Consider the following 27,006-nt stretch of genomic DNA (forward strand, 5'->3'; position numbering starts at 1 on the left):
TTATTGTCAAGTTCAAAAATGTATAGAGTCGTCCTTTTATATCTCCATTGTGAATGTGGTAGAAGAGTGGAGAGAATTGATGAAATTTAAAAAGTTTGTCAACTGTTTGTTCGTTCCTGTGAAACACACCAGGATATCATACACACACATATATATATATATATATATATATATATATATATATATATATATATATATATATATATATACCAATACACTTTTAAGTGAAAATCATACATACAAAATTTACATACTTCATAGTTTTAATATGGATTTTCAGTTCTATTTATTATACTTTGAAACCTTTATTTCTCCAAATGTTACTTCAATTTATTCAAACTCTTTCGTAATTAAGATACATTGAATTTCTTAGTTTGATTCAGCATAGAAACTCAAAGGATAAAGGTTCTCCCAAAATTCATTGCGCTCCTCGAATAATCTTTCCTTCATGACGAGCCTGTTACCGATATCCATGTACTTTTGAGTTTGCAGTGTAAAACGATCCCATTTCACGATATCGAGTTTCGCACTCCGGTGTGGTATTGGATTTCTACAACAAAAAAGGAATTGTTTCAGTACTCAAATACTCTCATAATATTCACGTACCTACTTGAGACTTATGATCAAACGATGTAGTGTTTAGTATAGTACTTACCCAGTTCTAGCAAAGTTTGCAAACATTGTTGTCAGCTTCTCAACCATATCAATTTCAGGCCTTGGAGAATCTTTTCCAAATAGAGGAAAATTTCTTGAATCATAGAATAAATAACTCAAGTCATCTCCGTGAGAAACCCCTGAAAAGGTAGCATGAAAATTAACTGGACTAGTGCTGAAACAAATTGGATTGTAAACAGGATTGGTTTGAATTATTTGAACTAGCTATTCATGCTAGCCACTATAATTTTCTGTCTCTCGTGGTATTACTGTGAAATTGGTTCAAATGGCATCATAATTTGAATTGATTGGATTAGATGTGCACAAAAAAATATTCCATTTGCGCTCATGGTTTTTGTGGAACTCAAATCACCACCATTTCAATCACCAAAATTCTATACTAGTACCAGAAGAAACAAAGAAGTATAGGAGCGAGCCTGAATCGATTTACACACATTACATTTCATTACATAACGGAGATTGGACCTAGATCCAGGTGCAGGAATCTTTTCATTGAAATCCAGGAGCATGTTCAATTCGCCTCAGTTGTACCAAATCGAAAGACTCATCAGGAATTCGTCCATAAATCTGTTGAGATTTTTCCAGTGATTATTTCATATGAATCACTTTCTTGTAATTTTGTTGCTGATGAATTTCTCAGATACGAATTTCATACACAACCCTTCTAATCTGTTATGAGGGTACCACAATTTTTGGTATGGTACCAAATCGGAAAACACACATGAACTACAACAATGCATGGAGAGGTTCAGAATAATTACAGAGCTTATTGGACATTGAGAGAACAACTGAATAAAAAAAGGGCTATATAACGAGGACCTCAGCTATAGTTAAGAATGAGACAGAGATGGTTCGCTATGTTTCATGTGAATGTGACGCACTGGTGGCTATGTAAAACCCAAATTATATTGAGAAGAATATGATGAACATATCATGAAAGATGTATACAAACTAGTATATTCGAAATGTATTGTCACAGAAACAGTGGGTGGAAAACGCAATGAGCCTAGGAAGCTGCAGTATTCTCCAGAGACTTGAAAGATCTGGAGTCAGATGTCTTCCAACCAGCACCAAAAACACAAAAGCAGAAACAACATTACATGATGCTGTCTGATGCTTGAGTGTTTTCATAAAAAATTTTAAAAAAATCAAGCTGTCGATGCGTTGGCAGATTCGTTCTGATCAATATTCGAGCAGTTCAAATTATTATTAGGAATTCTTATTGATTCGAATAATGGAGTTGTTCTTATTCATACTCGTAACTAACAAACTGCCTGCCAATCCCAACGGGTCTAGAACCTTCTGGGCGGTAGCTAAAGCTGTTATTCAGAACTTTACAAAATCTACAATTCTACCACTAACACAAGCGAATGGTTCAATCGCAACACCAGCCATAGAAACAGCAAATCTACTAGCTGAATGATTGCGCCCCACTCCACAGTCGATTTTCTGGGAAAAGCACCACCCACTATTTCCAAACTAGAATCCAGAATGCCGAAAATTACTTTTCGACAGCTTCTAGTCAGGCGAATTTTAAAACAGCTCAATATAACAAGGCGTCTGGTCCTGATGGAGTGCCCGTCATCGTACTTAAAAATTGCGCAATCGAACCCACACCAGAATTTTGCACACTTTTCAACCTGTCTTACATGAAAGGGATTTTTCCTTCTTGTTAGAAGATTGCTCGCGTTCAGCCTATTCCCAAAAAGGGCAAAAAAATCTTCCAAATAACTATAGACCAGTCGCATTAGTGATATCAAAAATCATAGAGAAAGTCGTTAACCACCATATCCTTGAATATTTGGAAAGCTCCAACATCTTGAGCGATCATCAATGTGGCTTTCGGAAACAAAGATCAACAGGCGACCTTCTATGTATGTTACCCATATTTGGGTAACATACCACGATAGAACAAAAAATCATAAAACATGGAGAATCAAAAGCTGTTGCGCTTGATATTTCTAAGGTCTTTGACTGTGTGTGGCATGAGGGTTTGCTGGCTAAACTTCGATGCTATGGCTTGTTGGATCATTTTTGTGTGTGGCTCTTTAGTTTCCTGAAAGAACGTTTCCTGTAAGTGGCCGTCGATATCTCTCGAATACTTTCACCATCAACGCTGGTGTTCCCCAGGGATCCATATTGTCTCCAACCCTCTTTTTATTGTATATCAACGACTTATTGGATAAAACAAAGAATCCTACATATTGCTTTGCTGACGACAGCACACTTGTCTCGTCATTCCATTTGGATTCCAGGACATCGGCTACGGAGGCACATCTTCACCGGCAGCAGGAAGTTGCATATCTCAATAAGGATCTAGAAGTGAATTCGAATTGGGGTGAAAGAAGCCAGATTCAATTCAATGTCAAAAAAACCCAGGCATCGGTTTTCTCCAACCGGTTATTATAATGTCAGGTCAGACAATTCCGCTTTCTGCTTCGACAAGTTTGTTGGTGGTTAAAATGGACACCAATATGTCTTGGAGTATTGTTCTCATTTATGGAGCTCTGCCCCCAAATATACCCTAAAGTTGCTGGATTCCATCCAGAAAAGAGCCATCCGCCTGATTGGAGACGCGAACATCACGTGCAACATTGATAGCCTGAAACATCGAAGAAAAATTGGAGATTTGTCTCTCTTCTATAGATACTTTCACGGGAAGTGTTCAGGTGACACATTCGATTCCAGCAAGAGCGGTACATATCAGAAATATGCGACGAACTGTGGCTTCTCATCGTTTTGAGGTTTAGCTCAGTAAACCCCGAACTTTACTGTTCAAGAACTCTTCCATTTGGAGAACCGCGTTTATGTGGAATAAATTTCTTGAGAACGTTTTTCCTAATGGATATAATCTTCAGCGATTCAAATGCAATGTGAATCGCTACTTTCGCACAAGCACCGCTCTGAGAGCGCCATAAGGATTTTCCTGTAGTGCTTGTGTTTTGGCCTTGAAAAACTTCCTTATTTTCTACTTCATAACAATGTATCATATCAACTAGAAAAATGTATTACGTATGGAGCTTCATATTAGGCGAGAACGTGCCTTTTTCACGCAGAAAGACAAAGAAGTGTCACTAAACTATTTTTCTCTTCTACATCTTCGAGAGTATGAATCATAGAAGGGTTTCTATCAACCAATTTTACTCAAACTGAGGTTAATGCACGTGTAAACACTGTTTCTATACTAACGCTCATGCTCATCTTCAGTTTCTGTTCACATTTACCTTTACATTTATTATTTTTTTTTTTCGGTTTTAGACTCAGAAATGAAAGTTAGATGAATAAAATTGATATTTTCACTTTTTCATATCTGTCAGTTATATTCGTTCCGCCTTCTGGGAATTGTTACTAGCACTTCATAAATTGAACAATTTTCTGGAAGATAACAAAATAATATATATATTATTTTCAGATTGATTTGATAATCTGATTGATGATAAATACAACTAAACATGTTTGATATAATGAGGTCACAGTTCAATTCAAAAATTTTAATGGGAATATTAAGGAATCTATTTTAGTGCAGTTCTTTTCATTATTTGAAATATTATTCTTACCATATGGTACAGTATTATTAGTTCCAGGAAGATAAAAGTTACTGTAACGTCCTTGGAAAGTAAAACAATAGTAGTAAACAGGTTTGTTACCATACTGTGATACTAGCTTAGCTGCACGATTGATTGTAAAAGTTACTATGGCATCCTCGTAGAGCTGAAAATGAAATGAATATATTTCCATTTGTCTGTTTGTTCATTATCTGGTTTTGATACAAAACCTTCAATACCTACATTTCCTAAATTTTTCAATTGAGATTTGTCCAAAGGTCTGTTACCAAAATAAAACGATTTAATCGCTCTGGAGACTTTTTTTGAATGACTGGTATTTCTTTCATAGATGAAACTGATGGGAGCTATCGTCTCAAAATCGTCATTCATTTCTTTAGTTAAGGTGGCATTATCGATTACTTCTGAAAATCAATGAAATATTTCGGATGTAGCAATGGAAAAAATTAGAAATATATCATGAAGAGAATGATTTGGTAGGTAATGGAATTGGTCTATACTTGATGGAAATCAAAAACGTATTCAAGTATTAGTTGAATAAACTCATATGGTTTTTGGTAAAATATAAAAATCATGGATGAGCTCTATCACCGAATCGATTTTGTTATTGAATTATAAAGAGCGTTCCAACAAAAACTTGACCTCCCCGGTAAGTCAGAAACGGACATGTAATCTAAAATTTCATAGGACACGTAATTTTTTATTTCTAGGGGGACTTATTCTGATATGAAAATCACCCGAAACTTCACCCCACTGCGGTCACCAACTACCCCCAAGAATGCCGGCCCAGACATTCAATTTTTGTGGACATTGTGAATGTGTTTCCATCACCAAATGAGGATTCACATCGCTCCAGTAAGGACAATTATGTCTATTCACTGCACCATTCAACATAGAAGAACTTCCGTCTGAAAAACACGTATTCTATAATAGTTTTGGGTATTAGTCAAATTCTCTCTGAACACCTCACAAAACTGAAGTCGAGGATCAGGATCATCTTCGTTCAATTCCTGAACTAGCCTTATTTTGAAAGGATGGAATTTGTAGGCTTTCAAAATCCGAAAAACACTAGTAGCTGATACACAAGACGCTCTAGCTACTTGTCTGATAGACTGTCAAATATCCATTTGTACACATCTCCTAAAACTACAACTTCAACTTCGTCATTTCTGACAGGACGAAACACTCCATGTTTTCTGTTGTGAACAGAACCTGAAGTGTTCGAAACTTATCCATTGACTGCTTAACGTATTGATGGCTCACGTTGTTTAAAAATCTGTTTAAAATCTGTTTTCCGTTAATCAGCTGTCGCCCCCATACGAACGACAACTCTCAGAAGTTGAGAAACTTGTGCGAGCTAAGGATTAACGAGGTCTTACCTTTTAACGTGTGATTCCTAACACGGTTGTGGTCTGGATGATTCGTATTATAAATTCTTGCAGCAGCTTTAGAACATTCATTATTTCGATATAAGGTTACAATAATTTCTATTCTTTTTTCAGTAGAATGAACCTTGTCGGAAGACAGAGAACAAGGATGACTGAATAATAATTCGTGAAGAAGTGACAGTGGCCAACTATCTACTTTTTGTTCAACGACAACTAGATTCAACAAAAACTACCAGTACAGAAAAAACTAACAGTGTCGTTCATTTCAAACGTTGACTACTGTTCAAATGAATTCTACAAACAGAATTCTGCGACAGAGAATTTTTCGGGAATGCCCATTTCCGACTCCGGACATATTCAATAATGTAAGGAAAGCTTTCGAAAGTAGACTGTATTATTATATGGAACTAGATGGATGTCATTTTGAATACTCCATATGCCGATTGTGTTGCCATTGATATTACTTTCGTTGATTTTCTCAATAAAATGAACGAGAGCAAATCTTCTGTTTTTTCTTAAATGAAACGTTCAACATACAATTTCTCAATAATGAATAAACAAATTTTGAAAAGAATCACAGAATTATTAAAGGGACAAAATACCTTTCAAATGATGTAGCACTCGACCCCCCATGCCATTGGAAAAAAATAGGGGGGTTAGTTGCTGACCGCAAGGGGTGAAGTTACGGGTGAGATTTCCATATCAGAATTAGTTCCCCTAGAAATGAAAAATTGACGTTTTCTTTGAAATTGCCGATTTCACGTCCGTTTTTGACTTACAGGGGTGTCAAGTTTTAGTTGGAACGCCCTGTATAGGGTAAGCGCAGTAAATTTGTGTAAACTTTTCATTTTCAATCATAAAAAATATCGAAAACTGGGCAGAGATTCTCATAATTGAATTAGTGGTTTTCAAGACTGTTTTAGATATGTGGAAAAAAATAATATAATTCAATCCATCCGTTTTTCTGAGTTCGGAAATGTGCTTGCTCCTTTAGCTTCGTTCAATGAGCAATTTGCCAAAATGAACAGCGATTAGTTTGCATACCCTTCGTGCGGGTTGCGGAGGTCTCACTCGAAGTGATTCCGTGGGTATCAGTTTTTTCTGTGAGTGTAAAACAATTTTTCATTATATTTCCTGCAAAAATATATATTAGTGATGAGAGTAAAGCAAGTGAGTAGAAACAACTGTGCGGATGTTCAAAATATAGGTCATATATATTTTTTTAAATAAGCCTAAGACAATAACAAACGAAAAATACTAATATCTATTATTGTGAAAAAAGCGACGGACGCTTGATATACTAAAAATATGGTACAAGGCGCCAATTGTTTTTAACTTTTCAGTTCGAAGTTCTTTAAAAGAGTGTGTTTTAGTCTTTTTAAACTATATTTATTTCATCTTAACTTTGGGATCAATCAGTCATATATTATTTAGAAAAATGACCATTGATATTTTCCGATTCCGGAAAGGGAGCCTGAAAATCAGCTTTCAAGCCCAAGGGAAGCAGCAGGCGCGCGTGTTAATAAAAAAAATATTTTTTTCAAATGAAGAAATACATGTAAAGTGACTTCGAGTTATATCACAGAGGTTACGTAGAGCGCCATCTGCCCGCGAATAAATGAAGCAATAATGTCGATAATTCTGTCAAATACAGATCCCGAACATTCAAACGAGAAAGAAGAGTTACAAACAAACAAACATACAACATACAAACATAAATTTCATCAAGAGTCTTTTGTTAATACAAGGAAATTTTCTATACCAGAGTGATGTTGGAAAATTCTGTTGTATTTATTGAGAGTTGTACTCTTCTAGTCGTCATAGAATTCACGTTGTATTTATTATCACGAGACGCGTAATATTGATTTTTTATCTATTTTTATATTTTATCTGTTTGAATGTCATGGAATACGAAGGTCCATTCTGTTTTCGATAGATTTATAGAAAATGCATTCGGTACGAAGGGAGATATTTTTCTCAAATAGTTCATGAACAGCAATATTGAACAGTGAATACAATACACTGTTCAATATTGAATTAATCACACATATGTCTGCATTGCAGATATTTATTGAATTGGATATTCGAGATTAGAACGAAAATTTGTTTTGGGGAATAAATACTCCAATGCGTCATAATTTCCAAGTTACTTTTTTTATGCATCAGTAAATGCAAAAACATAGTAGTCTGACAAATATCTGGTAGTTTCTTTGAATATACAGTTGATGAAATGATAGTCTTTCTCATCTTTCGGTACCAGGATCAATTTTTTCTTTAAAAAAATTGTTTTTTGCCAGTGTTTCGAATTTAATCAAATTGTTCTTCGGGGCTCAAAAAGTAGTTTCTTCGAGCCCTGAATTGATCCTGTTACCCAACCAACTTTCTTCAGAAAGTTGGTTGGGTAACAGGATTACTAAAATAGTTAACAGTCTGTTAAAGGGGAGACCGGGTATGGTTGTCCCACGGGTTGGTTGTCACAGCGGCCATATTGGAAAATTGAACGAACCAAAGAGTTTATCGGACAAAATCGAAGGATCGCAAGAGCAATACTTCCATCCCAATGTCACTTCAGTCCACTATCATACTGTGTGACAGAGATACGTGTTTTTTTTTCGGAGGGCAAAAGTAAATTTTTGTGCATTTGTGTTGTATTCTCCGTTTTATTTCATATATTTTTGATGTGATATCTGTGATGCATGATATCACTATCCCTTTTGATTCAGACTTATTTTAGGAAGTTATTATTTGAAATGTGTTTTGGGGCTAGTTGTCTCAACTCGAAGGGGGATGTTAGTCACATGTGACAAAATGCAGTACATATGTAAACTGCATTTTTTGTTGGCTTATTCATTTCACTTTCTATGAAAATATTCATTTGACTGTTTTTTATACCCCTCAATCACCTATGTGACTACCTGCCCCAGGTGACAACCATCCCCGGCTCGGGGTTGAAAGTCACACTTTTTCTTCTACATAAGAATTATTATTTTACCTCTATGGATGCTTGTTGTCAAAAGAGTATGAAAACAGTATCCATTGATATGAAAATATCAATAATAGTTTATAAAAGAGGACATTAAAAATGCAAAAGATACAAAATGTGACTTCCAACCCCGGTCTCCCTTACGTTCAAGTTTATAGAAGGAAACGAACTGGAGATCATGGTTCGATTCGAATCATGGTAATTTGTTTGTGCAAATAATATTTTCCCTATAAGATTTTCTATTATACTAGTATCAAGGGCTTCAACATAGTAAGAGGTTCCCTTCCTATACCAATAACCAGTACTGGTTGAATAGAATATTTCGAAGTGATTCTTAATTTAGAAACTCATTCAGTGACTAACTCCTCACGTCTTTATTCAAGGGACATTTCTCATATTTTTGCCCACAATGTATTCGTTAAAGTAGATTCTATACAACGAGAAGATCTCTGATTGGTTCAAGTGATGCTACTATTGTTTGGTCTTTCCACTGGTTCGGAATATCTTCTCTTTTGAGACAGTTATAAATTTCTAGCTACATACCAGTAACATATCTGCCATCGGCTCATCTGCCCGTAGACAAGGTAGGTACTAAGCAACCACAATCGGAACAAATTGTTCGTTTAGATGATTTGACATACTAATATGTATATTACTAGAGTTTCATTCCAACACCAAACCGTTATTTTCAACACCACGACACGTCTTTCAATCACCAAACACATATTGAGGTGTTAAAAATTTGGGCCATTTGGATAAGCGGTTAGTTAGTACCTCATCTACAGGCAGATGGGGCGATGACAGATATGGTGCTTTCTTCGAGGTATGCTACTCTGGAAGAATTCAATGTTTGATAATGGGAAATTATCGACTTCGTGTTGATGATGGACACTACTTTGCACTTATGAGAGCAAATAGCCCGAAATCGGTCTGCAAGTGTGCCAGTTCCAATAATTGAATATTGATTTCGGCAGTTGTATCGTCAAAAATATACGCAGAAATTTCTTCTGTGAAAAATCCTGCACTGACACCTGTCGGATGTAATCCAACGCCTTTCGTGATATTAGCCAGGGGTGTAATTTTTTTCTGTGATTTGATTTATAGCCAGTTATCAAGTATATATGTCCTGGCTACTAATATGTGAGACCTAAGTATCACTTTTTCTTCACATTTCCATCCGTAGGCAACTCTTCACTTACCGTATGATTTTATTCCTATTTCATCTTTAGTTTGTCCAGTTATATAAGGAACTTTTTGGAATTGTCCTTTCATGATGAGACGAATTGGATGATCCGGTAAAAATTGTTGTTGCCCAAATTTTCCTTCAATTACCGGTCCCCATATGACAACAGGATCAGATCCGAATTCCTTGAACCAAAAATCATTTGTCAGCAAGCTCTCTATTGAATTGGACGGTTCATTCAAAATGTTTTCTGTTAGATATAAATTGAGGCCAGTTTTGAAAATTAGAAAAAAGTAAAGTGGCACCTCAATCATTATTGTCGATGAAGGCGAACTGAATTTATGAGAAATGGTACTACTGAAGTAAACTACTGAAAGTTCATCCCGATTGAAGGATCCTTTTTATATTCTGATATATTCGTATGTAATCATATTTCAAAGGTCATGATGCGATTCATTTGGCAAACTTTTCTATCTGCTTTCCACGATCAAATTATCAGAAAACAATTTTGAAGTGATCGTCAGTTTACAACTTACATGAGTCATCTACGAAAGTCAGGTTATTTTGAACATTGACTCGCAAACGCTCAACCTTAACTCCGACATCAAAGGAATATTCGAAAAATCTATTAAAAGAGAGATAACTTCGTTTAACGAGAATTCAATCCACTTAATACTATTTATATAATTTATATATATATATATATATTTATATAATGAAATTCAAAATGTTGATGTTCATTTGAATTGAGCTAATGATCACGCTAACACTACATACCTGAAATCCAAATAGAGATTCAGCTAATTGTTCAGCAGGTACCCTTTTCAAGCAATTCACTATATTCTCTGAAGTATCATCTGGACATCCAACCAAACGCGCCTGTTTCTTTGCCAGTTCTAGTTGATTATTTTGAATTGGGAATATACCTACTGAGTTACCGCTCATTGATACTGCCTTGTGAAATAAACCTGAACAAATCGAAATTGAATCAATAGTTGGCTTTCGCATCTTATTAGGGTTTTGTTTTTCTTAGAATAGGTAACGGATAAACTAGCTTTTGTGTAATAATTTCTGGACTCGGCTATTAGGCGGGTAGCTGTCCTTCTGGATGTGTTGATTGTCACCTTGTAAACGCGAGGTCTCACAAATGAAGATATATACATATAATGGCTGGCTCCTAGAAGTAACTCCGTGTGCTTCAACATTCAAGTTTGGCAACCAAGTATTGACAATAGATCACCATTGTCTATGCTACCCTGCCATAGGCTAACGAGTTAGAAACACGTTGCTGCAGTTTGCCAACCATTTTCTTTTTTTGTTTGACTCTATGTTATCTTATCTTTGATTACTGGTTAAAAAAACAAATTTCAACCAGGTTACATAGGACTAGTCGAACAACTCTTTTGCATAACAGTTCAAACTCAGTCACAGTAACCATCTTATCAATACTGAATCACTAACCGTAGCATTTCACGTAAGGTTTTCACTAAGACGGTTTTACAAAATCCGTAACACGTGTTTCGCTATTCAATAGGTTTCTCAAATGAAAATATCTCGCTCTCACTGAATTCGCGAATATTAAAGATACACAATATTCAACACAAATCAACTGACTTGACTGTGATAAATTCGCCAAAGAATGATACTTTTCCAGATACTTTGAAATATTTTTGCCATTTTCAAAAAATCGCCATTTCGAAAAGATTGATGAAACTTGACTTTTGAAAATGGTTGCCATAATAATAGTCTTCGTCCTTATCAACTTTTCACCTGTAGTCTAGGATCGTCCGCAGTCGAAATAAACAAATTTTTGGTAACGACTACTAAAAAAATTGTAAATGGCATTTACAATTTGTATCAATACATAATTGATAGAGCATTGAAGAAGGATTCGAAGTGAGCACATTGAGGAAGAATTTGACATAATTGATACACAATATAGAGAAAAAAAAAAGGGTCCGGGTGATCATATCAGCCATCTATCAGAAAACAAAGTGACTTCAGTTAGGAATCTCTTAATTTTTTCATATGCTTTTGTAGGTGTTGCTCATTGGTGAGTGTCTGCTTCCTTCCAATGGCAACGCATCACACCAGATTGTTTTACTCGTTCAGAATTGAACAAATAAATTTTGATCTGAAATTTTTTTTGCTCAGTCAATTTAAAATGCCGTTTTGCAATAATTCAGTCAACGTTTTTTTTTGTAAATGAATTTCGTGAAATTAATGAAAAACATATTTTTTTCGATTGCATCAATTTCAATTCTAAAGACTAGGTAGCATTACCAAATCATGTTGTAAACTAAAACTAATATTCTCGCATGACATTCACATCAGGTAAATGTCATATCTGATGTCATACATTATATCGACTACACATTCATCAACCAATTCTTTTAGATGAATGTATGATGGTAACACTAGTGAAATGTGCTTCGAAAAATGGATGTGGTATCTTTGTGTTCGTACTGTCATCTGATATCTGTACTGTACATCATCGAACAAATCAACAACCGACAATTGCAAAACTCTCCGTAGGAAAAACATTTTGCTGAAATAATGAATGATGGAAAACACTTGAATAACCTGTATTACTTCAGAGACATTAAATTGCAATTGAAAAAAATACCAACATATGATTCATTTGCTGAATTATTGAAAATATCACTTGAATAAATGGTAATGAGTACCAATGTACACCTGTTCTAAATCAATCATATCGAAATTAGATCTGCTCACCTTCGGACATAGGAGATACCATATGCAGCAATGAACACCAACCTCCGGCACTAAATCCAAAAAGGGTGACAGAATTAGGATCACCTCCGAAATGTTCTATATTATTTTTGACCCATTTAAGTAGTACGACTTGGTCTTTGTAACCATTATTACCTGGCGCATGTTTATCTCCAGTGCTCAAATAACCTGAAATACAAATAGGTTTGTCAGGAATATAAATGTTCTGCTTTTTCTAATATTTTGTGTTTGGTCTACTGAAGATGAATAGCTGCCACTCGAATTAACCAGAGACGTATGGCCCGCGAAAACACTGTGATCATGTTTCATGAAATTATACAAGTCATTAATATGAATAATGAACGAAAGGGTGTCCAATAGTGATTCTTGTTGAACAACCAAATTTACCGGTTTGAGATCAGAGAGGCAGTAGCCATTATAAACTCTCAGAAAACAATTTTGGGAATTTGATTCAAAAAGATCGAAAGCAACCCCTTTGACATCATTATCGGACATTTTTTCCTGGAAAACTTTTCATGGGAAACACAGTCGAAGGCCTTTGAACAGTCTAATGATGTAAATGTAGCCTGGTGGTTCATTTCATTTATTCAGTCAACCGCTGTGTGAACCGGTTGTTCGAATAGTAAGGCCAGACATTTGATTTTCATTTCCTATCGTCCAACCCGTTTTGGGAATCATACTTCAGAAGGTAAGACCCCGTTAGTCCTCAGCTCACACAAGTTTAGACTTCTGAGTTAACGGAAAAAAGGAATTTAACAGATTTTTCAACTCCTATAACATTCCTTATTTCAAAACTTCCAACTTTGCTTTCAACACTTACTGCAGCATTTGTGGTGAAGAATAATATTCACAATAAAAATCTTTTTTAAATCATTCCAAAAATAAAAATTGTTGTATAAAACTATAGATTCAATTCGGTATCTTCACTCAATAGTTTCGAAAATATTTAGACTATATATTAGATAGAAAAACAAACAATTATTTTTAAAATGTAAGTTTGTAACCTGGGAATCATTTCAGTTGTCCATTTCATCCAAGTATCTGGACAACATGGTGATTCATGGGATCATTGCGTTTTTCTTCTCATCTTTTCATGATATATTTTTCAACAATTTCCAATAATAATTCATACAGGGCTGTTGTTGGATTTTTGTCATATTCTTCTGGACATAATTTGAGTTGTCCATGAATCCAAAACCTTGCATTCGCACAAAATATGACAAGCTGCCATTGTCCCTCTCTTGCACTGTCTGCAGCTATGTTCACTGCTGTACCGGAGCAGTTCTAATGTTTTTTTCGGACGGACCCTTTTTTCAGACAGTGAAAATAGAATAATTTTTCAAGACGGATTTTCCGTGTGTTCACAGGTATATTTTTCCATCTGGTTCAGAGTCTGTATATGGAGCTGAAAATATATTTCTAGTTTTCTCAGTATTAGAATGAATCTATTCCGGTTCACCAGTTCATTCATATTTTCACGATACTCCCAGACCAATTTTGACGTCTCTAGTGATCATCTTCAAGAGATCACCAAGTGATCATCTTCAAGAGATGATCACTTGGTGATTGAAACACGTGTCGAGGTGTTAAGAATAACGGTTCGGTGTTGGGATTAAACTCCAGTATTATAGAGTATTTCAATGTTATCACATTCAGTAAGGCTTCACTTGGAGAATTGATATAAGCAATAGTTACGTCAAAATTGGTCTGGGAATATCGTGAAAATATGAATGAACTGCTGAACCGGAACCGCAAGAGATCACCAAGTGATCATCTTCAAGAGATGATCACTTGGTGATTGAAACACGTGTCGAGATGTTAAAAATAACGGTTTAGTGTTTGTATTAAACGTCCAGTAATATTCATTACTACACCCACCAAAGATTCCAAACAGTGCATCACAAGTATTGATCTAATCATTTTGTTGAAGCCCCAACCTTATTCACTGCAAGATTTTATACACTTCTTGAATATCAGATGTATATTGTCCTAGCGAGGCACTAAAATGCAGATTTCTTTCCACACTGTATATACCAGCTCTCATCTCTTGTTCAATGTTCGATCCGTATGTATACCAAATGTGTTCAGGCAGGCATAATCTTGGCATGACTGTACTTCATTAACTGTTTTCTGCTCAAAATGTCTTCGGTATCATGTAGTCCGTGAACATGTTCGTTTCTCTGAATATTAAGTCAGCCCAGAGTCAAATACAAGAGGTAGTAGCAGCAATAATTCTCCTTTGACTGATATTGATCCAAATTCGAACTTGACATATGATATTTCTGTACAGAAGCATAAGACCCAAGATGGAAAAAGAGCTACAGTCATTACATATCATGAAAAAAGTCTCTCCGCTGTGTTTATTTATTTGTCTCTGATTCCATTATTCAGTTCATGTGTATGTTTTATTATTATTTTGTATAAATTGGTTGGAATATGACTTCAATTGTTGGAGATATCGACAGAAACCAAATCGAGCTTTCATCAAAAATGTTCTCTTATTTCCTCGAACTATAACTGGAAACTGTGGGCATATATGCTCTGCTACTCGTGCCAAGTCGGGGATGATTTCTGATAGAAGACGATCAAGTTCAAATTGAAAGGGATATATTTTCAGGAGAGATCCATAAACATGGAGGAGTGGAAAGCCAAAACCTTTATTTACCAATGATCAATGTGCCATTAACGTCAATAACTGATAGATAGCTCTGTTAGTCATTTTTGTACTTCGTATTACAAAATTATTGATACTTTTGTTGTGATGAATTATCAATTTCATGTTTTCTCTTGTACTTACCCAGAGACGCTAATCTATAGTTGAAACTTATCAAGACTATATCCTGATCCATAAAATAATTTGGACCCATCTGATTACTGGAAGCTCCACCAATGAAAAAACTTCCACCGGGAATGTCAACTATAACGGGTCGTTTAGGATTGCTCCAAAAACTTGGGAGCTGAAAAATATTCAGTAGTTCTATAAATCATTTTGAGTAAAAAGTATGTCTTGCTATCAACTCTATCAGCACTTGGTTTCCGTGAACTACATATATGCATGAAGACACCAACAGGAACCAACAGTTAGTTAGTAGTTAGTAGTAGTATGCGTAGTAAAAAACTAACATAATCACGAAGGCAGTTACCTGCATGATATCCGGATCCAGAATAAAAATACTAAAAAAATATTAACGAGTGTTTAATCTTAATCAAAAAAGAAGAAATTCGCGGACAAAACACTCAAAGAATGGGATAGGTCTCCCAACCAAAAACACACATGTGTTGTTGTCTTATATTGGAGACTGCGTGCATATGTGACCTTTTCTGCAAAACTTGGGTAAATTGCTCTGATGAGGTTGATAATCAGAATACACTCGTTAATATATTTCGTTACATATATATTCTGAAACATACTATTGGATACTGAATACTGTCTTCACTTCAACTACACAGCTTATTTGAAGTTATATTGATAGAGTAAACAGTTTTTGGAAATGTAATCAATAAACTAGGTATTAGAGTTTCTGATTGTCCTAATAATGGTCAATTTTGCCTTTTTCAACCTTCTATGCAATTCTCACCGTTCTGAAAATCAGATGAATCGTCATTAGATTAAGCTTTTAACGAAAGTGAATATCCTCATTAGACAATCAAATGGCGAACTAGGCTAGTAGATAATACAAATTGAATACTAAAACTATCACACTGGCTCATGATTTATGACAACATATATGAAACCTGGAATAATTGGTTTGTTTTCTAATTGAAGAAATATATGTTGAATCATCATCACTAACCTATTATTATTATAACAATTCAGTAGTAAATTATCAAAATGAATGATAATATTATCGGTATCATAATGGCCATCAAGGTGGATCACGAATCCAAATGGTATGGTGTTTTTGTGTGCCCTTCAAAAATCAGTTAACATTTATTTGTAGATATCAGTCCGTTATTTTTCTGTTATAATATTAAGCCTCTATCATTATTCATTATTAGCGTATTCACGAATTATATTCGTTGACCTGGGGAACTTTGTACCGCCTTAGAATCAATTAACGTTGTGTTGAGTTTTTACCTGAATTACTTTTTTATTTTGTATTTGTGAAGTCGGACCATAATAACACTGCCAGTGTGGCCAGGTCATTTTCATACTTCGCAGTGACTTTGTATAATAAATTGATACAATTTGATACAGATTGGTACAAAAAACAGACATAGATACATACTATAACACATAAGTGGTAATTTCGACTCTTATTTATCGAATACTATTGAAAGTTCACCAAGTCATTAGTAGAATTGAAGGGGTTATATTTTTAGGAGTGATAAATTTTTTGGGAAAAAAAGTTTTTGGCTTTCTACTACTCCATCTGATACAAAAAAAGGGGATGAGAGAATCTTCCAAAGAAAGGAAGGAAGTAATCAATTTGAAAAAAGTAACTCTATACGTGGATGTGTAGATCATGCAAAGAAGTAACTTTCAGACACAAACTGAAAGAAAGTCCTCCTGAAACAGCTACTTTCCTATAAACATTGAATTACACGAAAGAAAATAATTCTTTCGAAACAAATACTTCTATATGAACACTGAATTATACAGAAGATACTTTTCTCTCAGTTTGTATTTCAAACATTCGTTGTGGAATAAGAATCAGATATAATTCACATGAGTTCTACTTTGAATGAATGGTAATAAATTGTACTCACATAGTGAGGGTGACAGTGTTCTTTCACTTAATTACAATTAAGTGAAAAAAAAATGGGGCTTTAGTTTTATCTCAATATCTCGGAAAATTTTCAAAATTTTGGAAATTTAAAAAGATCAATGAATTTTCGTAAAAAAACTCACGACTTCCGAAACTGTATCTCGATTATTTATAATTTTTACAAAGCCCTGAAAATAGAGCCAAAAGCGGGTAGTCTGGCTTCCGCGCGCCTTTCGTCACTCTGACATAAAAACAAAAAAATTATTTGAACATATTAAATGTAAATATTAAGGAATGAAAAATTTCATGTAATGTTGGGATACATCAATAAATAATTAATTAATAACTTTTTCTGAATTGAAAGTTAATATAAAAATCCCTATAATTATTAAACTAAAACTCTGGCATTTTTTTTCTTTCGTGAAGTTATCCTTAATAGGCAAAAAAATAGAGTATCCTTGCCAAAATAAAAAAATTGTTATTTTCTATTTTTTATTGACAATTGAATATTATAATTTTATAAAAAATACATTACAAATTTGTTTTTCAAATTTTTTATTGTTTCAATGTCTCATGGCTAAAAACTGATTAATGATATTTTTTGTAAATTTTTTACAGCTATTGTTAATAAATTTATTATAAACAAATACATTGTTTAAAAGCAATTCAAAATTTTTTTTTGTATTATGTTAATGGAAAAAAATCATGATTTAAAAAAAAATGGTTTCTTGAAAAAATTTCTTTGTTGGTAAAAAATGCGTTTGTTAGTCAACAATCGTTTTTTTGCAACTAAATATTGAAATTGAGGAACTATTGTTCTTTAAGGTTATGAAAAAAAAATTTTTTATTCTTTTTTTAATTGTTTATTCAAAAAAAATGTTATAAATATTTTGTTTTCAATACTTTGTTCTATAATAAAAGTAACTATATGTTTTTCATGTAATGTAATTCATTCTATTTTTCATAAAACTTTTAATATTGTGATACCTTGATACTTGTCTTTTTCATTCGCTCCTTCGCTTTTATAATTTTAATAACTTTCAAACTATTGCAGTTATGATAAATATGCTTCAAATCTTTTTTGTTCATTATGAATTTATTAACAATTTAAGCCTTTTACTAAAGTTGTAGTCCTATTATTTATTTAATTATTGATCGTTATTTATTAAAAAAAGAAAAATTTTTAAGTCTTTTCAACATAAACTTCGTGTCATGTAACAATAAATCATAAGGATTTTACTACTTGCACTTTTAGTAGTTGTACGATCATTTTAACATTCACTTATCGTCATATTTTTATGGAGTTTGAGAAAATTAAATGAAGCAATCAGTCATTCTGTTAATTTAATTTTAATGAGTTTACTCATTAACCTTCTTTAAATTTCCGATGCTCACAACTTTAGTAAAAGGCTTAAATTGTTAATGAATTCATAATGAACAAAAAAGATTCGGAGCATATTTGTCATAACTGCAATAGTTCAAAAGTTATTATAATTATATAATTATAAAAGCGAAGGAGGTATCACAATATTGAAGGTGTTATAAGAAATAGAATAAATTGAAAAAGAAAACACATAGTTACTTTTATTATAGAACAAAGTATTGAAAAAAAAAATAAAAAAAAAATTGTTTATAACATTTTTTTTAATAAACAATTGGAAAAAGAATAAAAAAGTTTTTTCAAAACCTTAAAGAACTATGAAATTTATGATTGAAAAAAAAACGGTCCCTAAATTTTAATATTTAGTTGCAAAAAACGATTGTTCATTAACAAACGCATTTTTTAGCAACAAAGGAATTTTTGTAAGAAACCATTTTTTTTAAAAATCATGATTTTTTTCAATTAACATAATGCAAAAAAAAATTTTCGAATTGCTCATAAACAATGTATTTGTTTATAATAAATTTATTAACAAAAAAAATTTAAAAAAATATTATTAATTGGTTTTCAGCCATGAGACATTGGAACAAAAAAAAAATTTAAAAAAAAATTGTAATGTATCCTTAATTAAATTATAATTTTCTATTGTTATTGAAAAAATACAAAATAACAATTTTTTTATTTTGGCAACGGTAATCTATTTTTTTGCCTATTAAGGATAACTTCACCGAAGGAAAAAATGCCAAGGTTTTAGTTTAATAATTATAGAGTTTAGTATTCAGAAAAAGTTATTAATTAACAAATTCATAATTAACGTTAAAATTGGGATGAAAATTTTTTGACTGTGAATTATTGTTTATTGATATATCCCAACATTACATAATTTTTTTCATTTCCTGCTATTTACATTTAATATGTAATATTTTTTTTTGTTTTTATGGCAGAGTGACGAAAGGCGCGCGGAAGCCAGACTACCCGCTTTTGGCTCTATTTTCAGGGCTCTGTAAAAATTATAAATAATCGAGATACAGTTTCGGGAGTCGGGACTTTTTTTACGCAAATTCATTGATCTTTTCAAATCTTTTTTCAAATTTCCAAAATTTTGAAAAATTTTTTTCACTTAATTGTTTATACCTTTTGTAATTTTTATCGGCACGTTTTCGGACCTTTCCTTAAACTTTCTAGGCAAAAATACGAATCGAATGACACCTTAGTCGTAATTTTTGGACAGGGCTGAAAAATGTAACCAAAAAGAGCTAAATCGAGTACATGTGAACTAGACTATTTATCGTACGGGACATTTAGCTTGGACCTGTTTGTCGCACTTCTTCACCTACATTTATTTACCACAGACAACTCAATATCATCGTGCTCACAATGAATCAGCATTATTTATTGAAAACACTTTTCCAACACAATAACAATACTTTCTCTCCACATCAAGCAACCCTCAAAATGTGCTTTCAAGTCTCATTCCCAAGTACCCGGAATAGGTTTAGCAAGTTTTTGATATACAGTGTGTGATAGATCGAGCTTTAATTACAAGTTTGAGATGAAAGAATGAAGTTATCAAAAAATATTTCACATAAAAATTTTGGATTTCAATGTAATGACCTTTTTTGAATCATTGTCTAAACATATAGAGGATACAGTAGAAATGTAGCAATTCAAAGATCACTTTCCGTATTTGAATTTCATCAGGCAAGTAATTTTTAGAAACTGTAGGATTATATGGGTATTCAACAAGCAAGTCAGGACCATGCACATTTTAAATGAACTCATTTCAGGAGAGATGTTTGTCTTGTAGATGTTTCGAAAATATTATTTGGCCTCAATCTTTTTCTCTGATACTGGGTGAATCGAAACTCAATTTGTTTTTTTTCAAGTTGAATACTCCAGATTCAATTCACGATCTGAAATAATTTCTCAACCTCACAATCCTATAGTTGTTGCCTAGCAGTATCAAAATATCAAAAGCAGAAAGTATTGTTACTTTCAAAAATCATAACTTTGATCTGCTACGTTTTTACTGGATACCTTGTATATTGAAGAATATATCAAAAAAGTTCGAGGCATTGATTTCTGAAATTTTTATAATGGATATTTTTCAGTAACACTAATAAACAGACGTTTGAGTTCAGTATTTTCATAGAAATGTGGAATGGGATTGTGCATGAAGCTTGTGAATGCCGCAGGTTGCAAAAGCAAATGAGTATCAACGATATTATCGTCGACTTTCAGTGTTTGTTTTGAAACCAAGGATTGATGTGAAAAACATACATTAATCAATCAAATCTAGCAAGATTTCAGTTTCAATTGAGTATTTTGAATGGGCCACATCAATTATTGCTATTATAAAAATGTAATAACTTCGCATTCGTGTGGATTCTTCTGCTACTTCAAATCTTATAATAAAAAATATAAATTACCCGATTCCGTAAATCTAGTCATCCACAAGACTCCAAAAAACTATGTTTCTAATACATATTTGAGGGAGGCGTTGACGATAATGCAAGGAACACGAAAAATGATACTTATGATGCGGCTTATAATAGAATATTCGGAATGTGAAGTATCATTGTCCTGCTCACCATTCATTCAAAAGTTCATATCTGCTAGTGAACAGTATCTACAACGTACCTTGGTGGTATAAACATTCAACGTGAGGCAATCTTCGGAAGAATTTCCGAATATCTTGGGCTGCGAACATAGTGGACCATCTTTAGTGGCATCGAACACTCCTTCCCATTTGCCAATAGGTTGTGGAGGCTAAAAAAACAATGATAAGTATGATATATAAGGAAGTGGCGGTTATGTTGGTTTCATCATTTCTGATCCACATATTTACCTAAAGGCCAATTTTCATTTCCGTGTTTTTCGGGTAGGCAACACAGACACGCACTTAAAAGGAAAACGATGCTAAAACTTTTCTCCTGTGATGTTAACCAGAGCTCGTCGTCATCAGTATTATTATAATTTCCGACATTTATATTTTTTCAACTTCACCTTTCCAAAAAAAATCGGCAAAAATGTCCTTAATGAGGAATAGTGCACGACTGTCGGATATAATCAAATGTCTGTTGTAGTACTAACCAGGAAAGTATTCATTCATGACAATGATTGAACAATTTTCACAAACATTTTTTTCAGAGATTCGTTTCTCTAACAACTTAGTTTCCTCCTACCTACTATGGTGTTAACGAAACGTGTAGGTTCCTCCGTAGCTTCCACAGTAGCTTCCTCCTGCCGAGGAAGCTACGGTGTTAGCAAAAAACGTCTTGAAAAAAAATTGTGGAAATTATTCAATTATTATCATGGATATTTTCATTAATTTTCATTGAATAATGGGTCAGTCCACAAGTATTTTGTTTTTCGTCGTATTTGTTTTTCGTCAGGAATTTTTACATTCTACTGTATAAATAGATTTTGGGGGAGATGAATTTTACGAATTTTAACTCTGATTACTCATTTTCAAATCAACATCTGTGAATAGAGGAATGAATAAAGTAAAAAATTAATAAAAATATGGAAATAGATCATAAACTTTAAAATATGAACTTTACCACTTACTCGTTACAAAAATAAGCAGAAAAAGTGGACTATTCTGCAAATAATTATTTCAAAATGAAAACAAATATTCTATGATATAATGTTAACCCACATCAAGTATAAAAAAAATTCACAAACAATTTGGACAAATTGTTTTTGCACATTGCAAACATATAGGTTTTTTGCATATGTTGCAACTATGGTTGGTTTTACGGTCGTTCTTCGATGGACATACAGAACATCTTTTTCTTTCTGACTCGGAAACTTCAGCAGGTAACTCAACAGGGCTTGAAGATATCGAAGGCTGTATCTCGTAATTTGCGATTAACTTTTGGATGTCTAATTTGAGCCTCGCACAAAGAAATTCCAAGTTGTTTGATAAATTCAGTACGTCCGATTTGTGTCCCAAATGGAGGAAATTGATAAATAACTCTACTGTTTATAGCAGATACATTCAATATCATATGGAAAATGGTCATTGGCCATCTGCTAGTACGCCGGGATGTTGAGAATAATTGGCGCACTTTTGATCTAACGCGTCAACACCTCCTTTTGTACTATTATAAAAAAGGATAATTTCGGTTTTTTTACATGTGTCATCTATAGTATTATTATTGTGCACGCTGGATAACAAAACGACCGATTTATTTGGTTTAGGCACATGTGAAACATGTTAACTGTGACTGAAAACCAAAAATAGATGATTGTGTGGGCCTTTTCCTCGCTGGTAGGAATTCCGGAGCGATACACATCTTTTATTTATTTTTCATAGTTTCCACGCATGTCAAATCTCATTTTAGTAATTTATTCACTAATTCGATAGAAGTATACCAGTTATCAACTGTTATGTTTCTTTTAGTTTTAATGATTGGTTCCACTAACAACTTGTGTAGCATGGGGTGATTCATTTTTCGTGTTCTCCCTTTTATTTTTCCCTCCAGTGGCACCTGTATAGACTTCAGCGTTAACCATATAGCGTGTCTTATAGTCAGCCATAATTTGTATTTTCATCCCATATTCTGCGGGTTTATATGGAAGGTACATTCTTCTAAAGCCACAGCGACCTCAAAAGGGCAGCGGTATTGAATGTGCGTCGCATATATATTTCTTAACATATCATGTGTATCGAAATACATATTTTATACATCGAAATAACTTTTGAAACAAAACAAATGTGACTCAAACCTGTCAACATCATTATTTGTGTACGTAAATTTCCCAGTGTTTTGATATTTTGTGTTGAATTGTATTAAAAAACGAACTAAAAATGGATATAGAATATGAAAACACCACCAGAAATGAGAGAAGTTGCTTAAGTTGCTTCATTGAATTTATTACCGGAAAAGTCAAAGAAAGTATATAATAATACTTAGAAGTATGATCACCTTATATCAAGGAATGCATTTAGAAGAAAAAAAATTTTGACCTTTACTAAAAAAGCGAAAACTTCTTCTTGTTAAGATATCAATAACTTTTCAACAAAAGCATCTGATACAACTTCAACAAAAAATTTTATTAGTCGTGGATAAAGTATAGTATTCTACTCTCTTATAATGGTTATTATCCATCGGTGATTCAGGCAACGAGCCGCAGGCAAGTAGCCCTAAACTTCACCTCGTGAATAATAGTCTTTATTGAACGCTCGTTGTATAATATACTGTATAACAGCAGGTAGTTACAAAAAATGAAATACAATTCTACAAATTGCAATTACAAATATGACAGCCAACATACAAAAATAGTCCCCAATGCAACTTCAAACATCACGCTGAAATTTGTATGAAATCAGTTACTTATTTATATACTTTCTGGTTTTCTTCTTCATTTTTCGATAGTTATTTTTGTAGCTACAAAGCCCAAACATATGAACACAAGTATCAGGTGTTCCAATTAAATTTCGTAGGTATGTTTGAAGAATTTTGATAGCATTTTAATTTTTTCTATAGGATATGACCAATTATACGTAGGTATATTGGGATTCTAGGGTTGGGCATTTAGTTAATTTTGCCACCCTGTGGCCCTTACCTGCCAATAGGTTGCCGACCACTGAGATAAATAAATAATTCTGATAAAACAGGTAGATTAAAAAATCAATGACAAAACAATATTACTTTTAGGAAAACAGGTAATACACAAATATGTTCATATCTGGCTGTGGCACTAAATAATTACTGAGTATGTCGATATTAGTATATTGCTTCGTGTAATATTTTGGCAAGCGTGTAGATTGACGGGCTAAACATAACATTACCTCTTCACCTAATTTTTTTTTTTCAGAAAACGTTCTTCAGAACGTGATGGATTTTCTAACTTTGCAGAAAAACATTTTTCATGATCTCAAATATCAGTTGCGATCCATTTTCAATTGTCCACCCTGTACGTTCCAAATATTCGACAAACGATTTCTTTGGATGCATATGTAATCGTATTATTTCTACTTCATTAGTTCAAAGAGAAACTTACTTGAAATCTCAAGTCATTTATAGGCGGTTTTGCGTAGCGAATTCCTCTGTAAGAATAAATAGTCCTTCCAAGTCTAGACTTCTGTATGCTTCCTTTTATTTTCCCCAGTGGTGTCGTTACTATTGGACACTCGTCACAATAAACCTCCAAATTCAAACTGAAGAAAGTAAGTAGTGACAAAACTGTTATTTTGTGCATTCTGACGGAACCTTAATCGGTGAACAAATTATAATACCTATAACAAAATATTTCCATAACCTACTGTATTTAAAGTGTTTCTTTATCAGTACCCCGTTTTTCTCCTTCTAAACTGAATTATCTTGATGCGGTTCACCTTTTGAATATTAACGATACGCTACTCGGAATCGGTTGAAACAATATTTTTCATTATGAGAAACAATGCGCACCTCAGTATGTCGGCTTTACCCACAACTGAGGCAAGGAAAGGTTTAAATAGTAAATTAGGCCTGATCAATACAATTGAAATGAATGTTCATAACAAGTTTATTATTGAAAAATAAAAGATGATTCCTTACGAGGTCAGTTCACCTGTCGAACCACTCGAAGATGGATCCGGCGTTTAACTTCTTCTTTAGTCCAGTCTAGCTAAGTTGAATCCGATAAACAACTTCAACTACATGTTTTAAAAATTTCTGTGTCATATACGTATACAGTGCATTTCTTTAATGCAACCCCCCCTTTTATTTTTTGAACGGGACAACTCAAAAAATTGAAAGTTGGGATAATGAAAGTAATGCATGAATACTTTATTTGGAAGTGAAATTGACAGATAAAACTCACAAGATGGCGACTGGGCGCCATCTGGGAAAAAAAATCAAATGGTAAGGAGGGTCTTGTGACAAATCTCTTTGAAGCTTGTGAAAAATGCTTCACAACCCTAGAATATAATGTCGATATCTTCAACCACTACAAAATGGCGGAACTTTTAATAATTGCCTGAATAAATTGACATTTAACTACATAATATGAAGTAATGAGCTTGAGGTCAGTTCAGAACATGCTCGAAATGGTTGCCTTGAACTTCTTGACATAGGAACACCCTATCCGATATTTCACGTCAAACATTTTCGAACACAGTAACGTCAATATCAATACAAATATTTATTCTTCTCTGCCGTATCTCTAATATTGAAGCAGGTTCAGTTTCGTAAACTTTTTGCTTCACCCAAACATTCTCCGGAACATCCCAGGTTGTTATGAATCATTCCTCTAATGCTTTGAATTTGTTGGAATATTTTGGATCATTCTCAGCTTCTTATGAATGGTGTCATAATTTGAAGTTCAAAAAAAAATCAGTTTGAAATATGTTTCTCTGTTGATCAGCTGTCGCCCCCATACGAATGACAACTCTCAGAAGTTGAGAACTTGTTCGAGCTAAGGACTAACGAGGTCTTACCTTTAAACGTGTGATTCCCAACACGGTATAAATATATCATTACAGATCCTTCAGAGTATTATTCTTTGAATTAGGCTGAAGCGGACAACAAACAACAGGTTTGTCATCGCTTCATCTGCCTGTGAACGAGGTAACCAACCATATCCGAAATTTCCCGTATAAGGAAAGAAAACTTTTCACATATAGTCAGTGGGCATACTTGAAGACTGTCTATGCATCAAATTATCTGAAGGAACAATTCATTCAGGCTAGTCTCACCTCCCTCCACTGTGTTAATGGACTGACACCTGTCAGAAAACAACTACTCCCCTGGCTAATACCACGAAGGGCGTTGGATTATATCCGACATTTCCACATCCATAATCTTGGTCAATCCGTCTTCACCTGATGTTAATATGAGTAACTCACAAATAGATATTGATAGGATTTCCCGTCAATGGGAAGATCACGATTTGTATCAACCCTAACAAATGCTTGCTCTATATAAACGCTCAGTTCAACAAGTGACAGAAATCGAAAATAAATGTAGAATATGTATCAATTATGAAAATTCAAAATGGTTTAAAATGGGTGTCAGTCGCTGAAAATCTCGGGGTTCACGATGACAACCCCTTCACATATTCCAAACATGTCTCAAGCATATTCACAGCAATTGAAATCTGTTTTTCCGTTAACCACCTGTTGGACGATAGGAAGTGGAAATTGGTTGTCCGGCTTCGCGGTTCGAACCACCGGTTCACACAGTGGTCGATTGAGTGTGTCGAGCAAACCACTCACGTCAAACTACCAGGCTACTGTCCTACCTACGATATGAAGGTTGTTTCTCATGCATTGCACCACTATATGTGAACGAAGTAATTGATCAGTATCACTTTTTTTCAGATATGGAAGCTGTCGATGTTTTAATTTCTTCCTGACGTTTCGTTAGCGCGAGTGGCTAA

The 27,006-nt window shown here is 33.8% G+C and overlaps 1 protein-coding gene across 2 annotated transcripts; it reads right to left on the reverse strand.

Annotated features, from left to right (window-relative positions):
- Window positions 1-264: 264 nt before the first annotated feature.
- On the reverse strand, window positions 265-25,101 carry LOC111509263 (juvenile hormone esterase). Of its 2 annotated transcripts, XM_074180022.1 has the most exons (11): window positions 24,939-25,101; window positions 24,649-24,883; window positions 21,277-21,405; window positions 15,344-15,503; window positions 12,529-12,714; window positions 10,570-10,760; window positions 9,809-9,977; window positions 4,464-4,642; window positions 4,233-4,386; window positions 656-794; window positions 265-550 (listed from the first exon to the last, which is right to left on the reverse strand). In XM_074180022.1, exons 2-11 carry the CDS (start codon window positions 24,844-24,846, stop codon window positions 370-372), a joined length of 1,686 nt encoding a protein of 561 aa, XP_074036123.1. In that variant the 5' UTR covers window positions 24,847-24,883; window positions 24,939-25,101; the 3' UTR covers window positions 265-369. The 2 variants fall into 2 exon arrangements, with proteins under 2 accessions (XP_074036123.1, XP_074036124.1); XM_074180023.1 differs by lacking the exon at window positions 21,277-21,405.
- Between the last annotated feature and the right edge of the window lie 1,905 nt (window positions 25,102-27,006).

This window comes from Leptinotarsa decemlineata, unplaced genomic scaffold, assembly GCF_025532065.1.
Source record: "Leptinotarsa decemlineata unplaced genomic scaffold, Ldec_3_MD MMD2_tig00026282_RagTag_RagTag, whole genome shotgun sequence".
Lineage (NCBI taxonomy): Eukaryota > Metazoa > Arthropoda > Insecta > Coleoptera > Chrysomelidae > Leptinotarsa > Leptinotarsa decemlineata.

What these genes read in the sequence shown, in the direction of transcription:
- LOC111509263 (XM_074180022.1), bottom strand. Translation starts at nt 24,846, where the DNA reads ATGCACAAAATAACAGTTTTGTCACTACTTACTTTCTTCAGTTTGAAT. An exon ending in TAAATGACTTGAGATTTCAA is followed by an intron (nt 21,406 to 24,648) that starts GTAAGTTTCTCT and finishes TTGTTTTTTTAG; the next exon opens with CCTCCACAACCTATTGGCAA. An exon ending in AATTGAAAAATTTAGGAAAT is followed by an intron (nt 4,387 to 4,463) that starts GTAGGTATTGAA and finishes TTTCATTTTCAG; the next exon opens with CTCTACGAGGATGCCATAGT.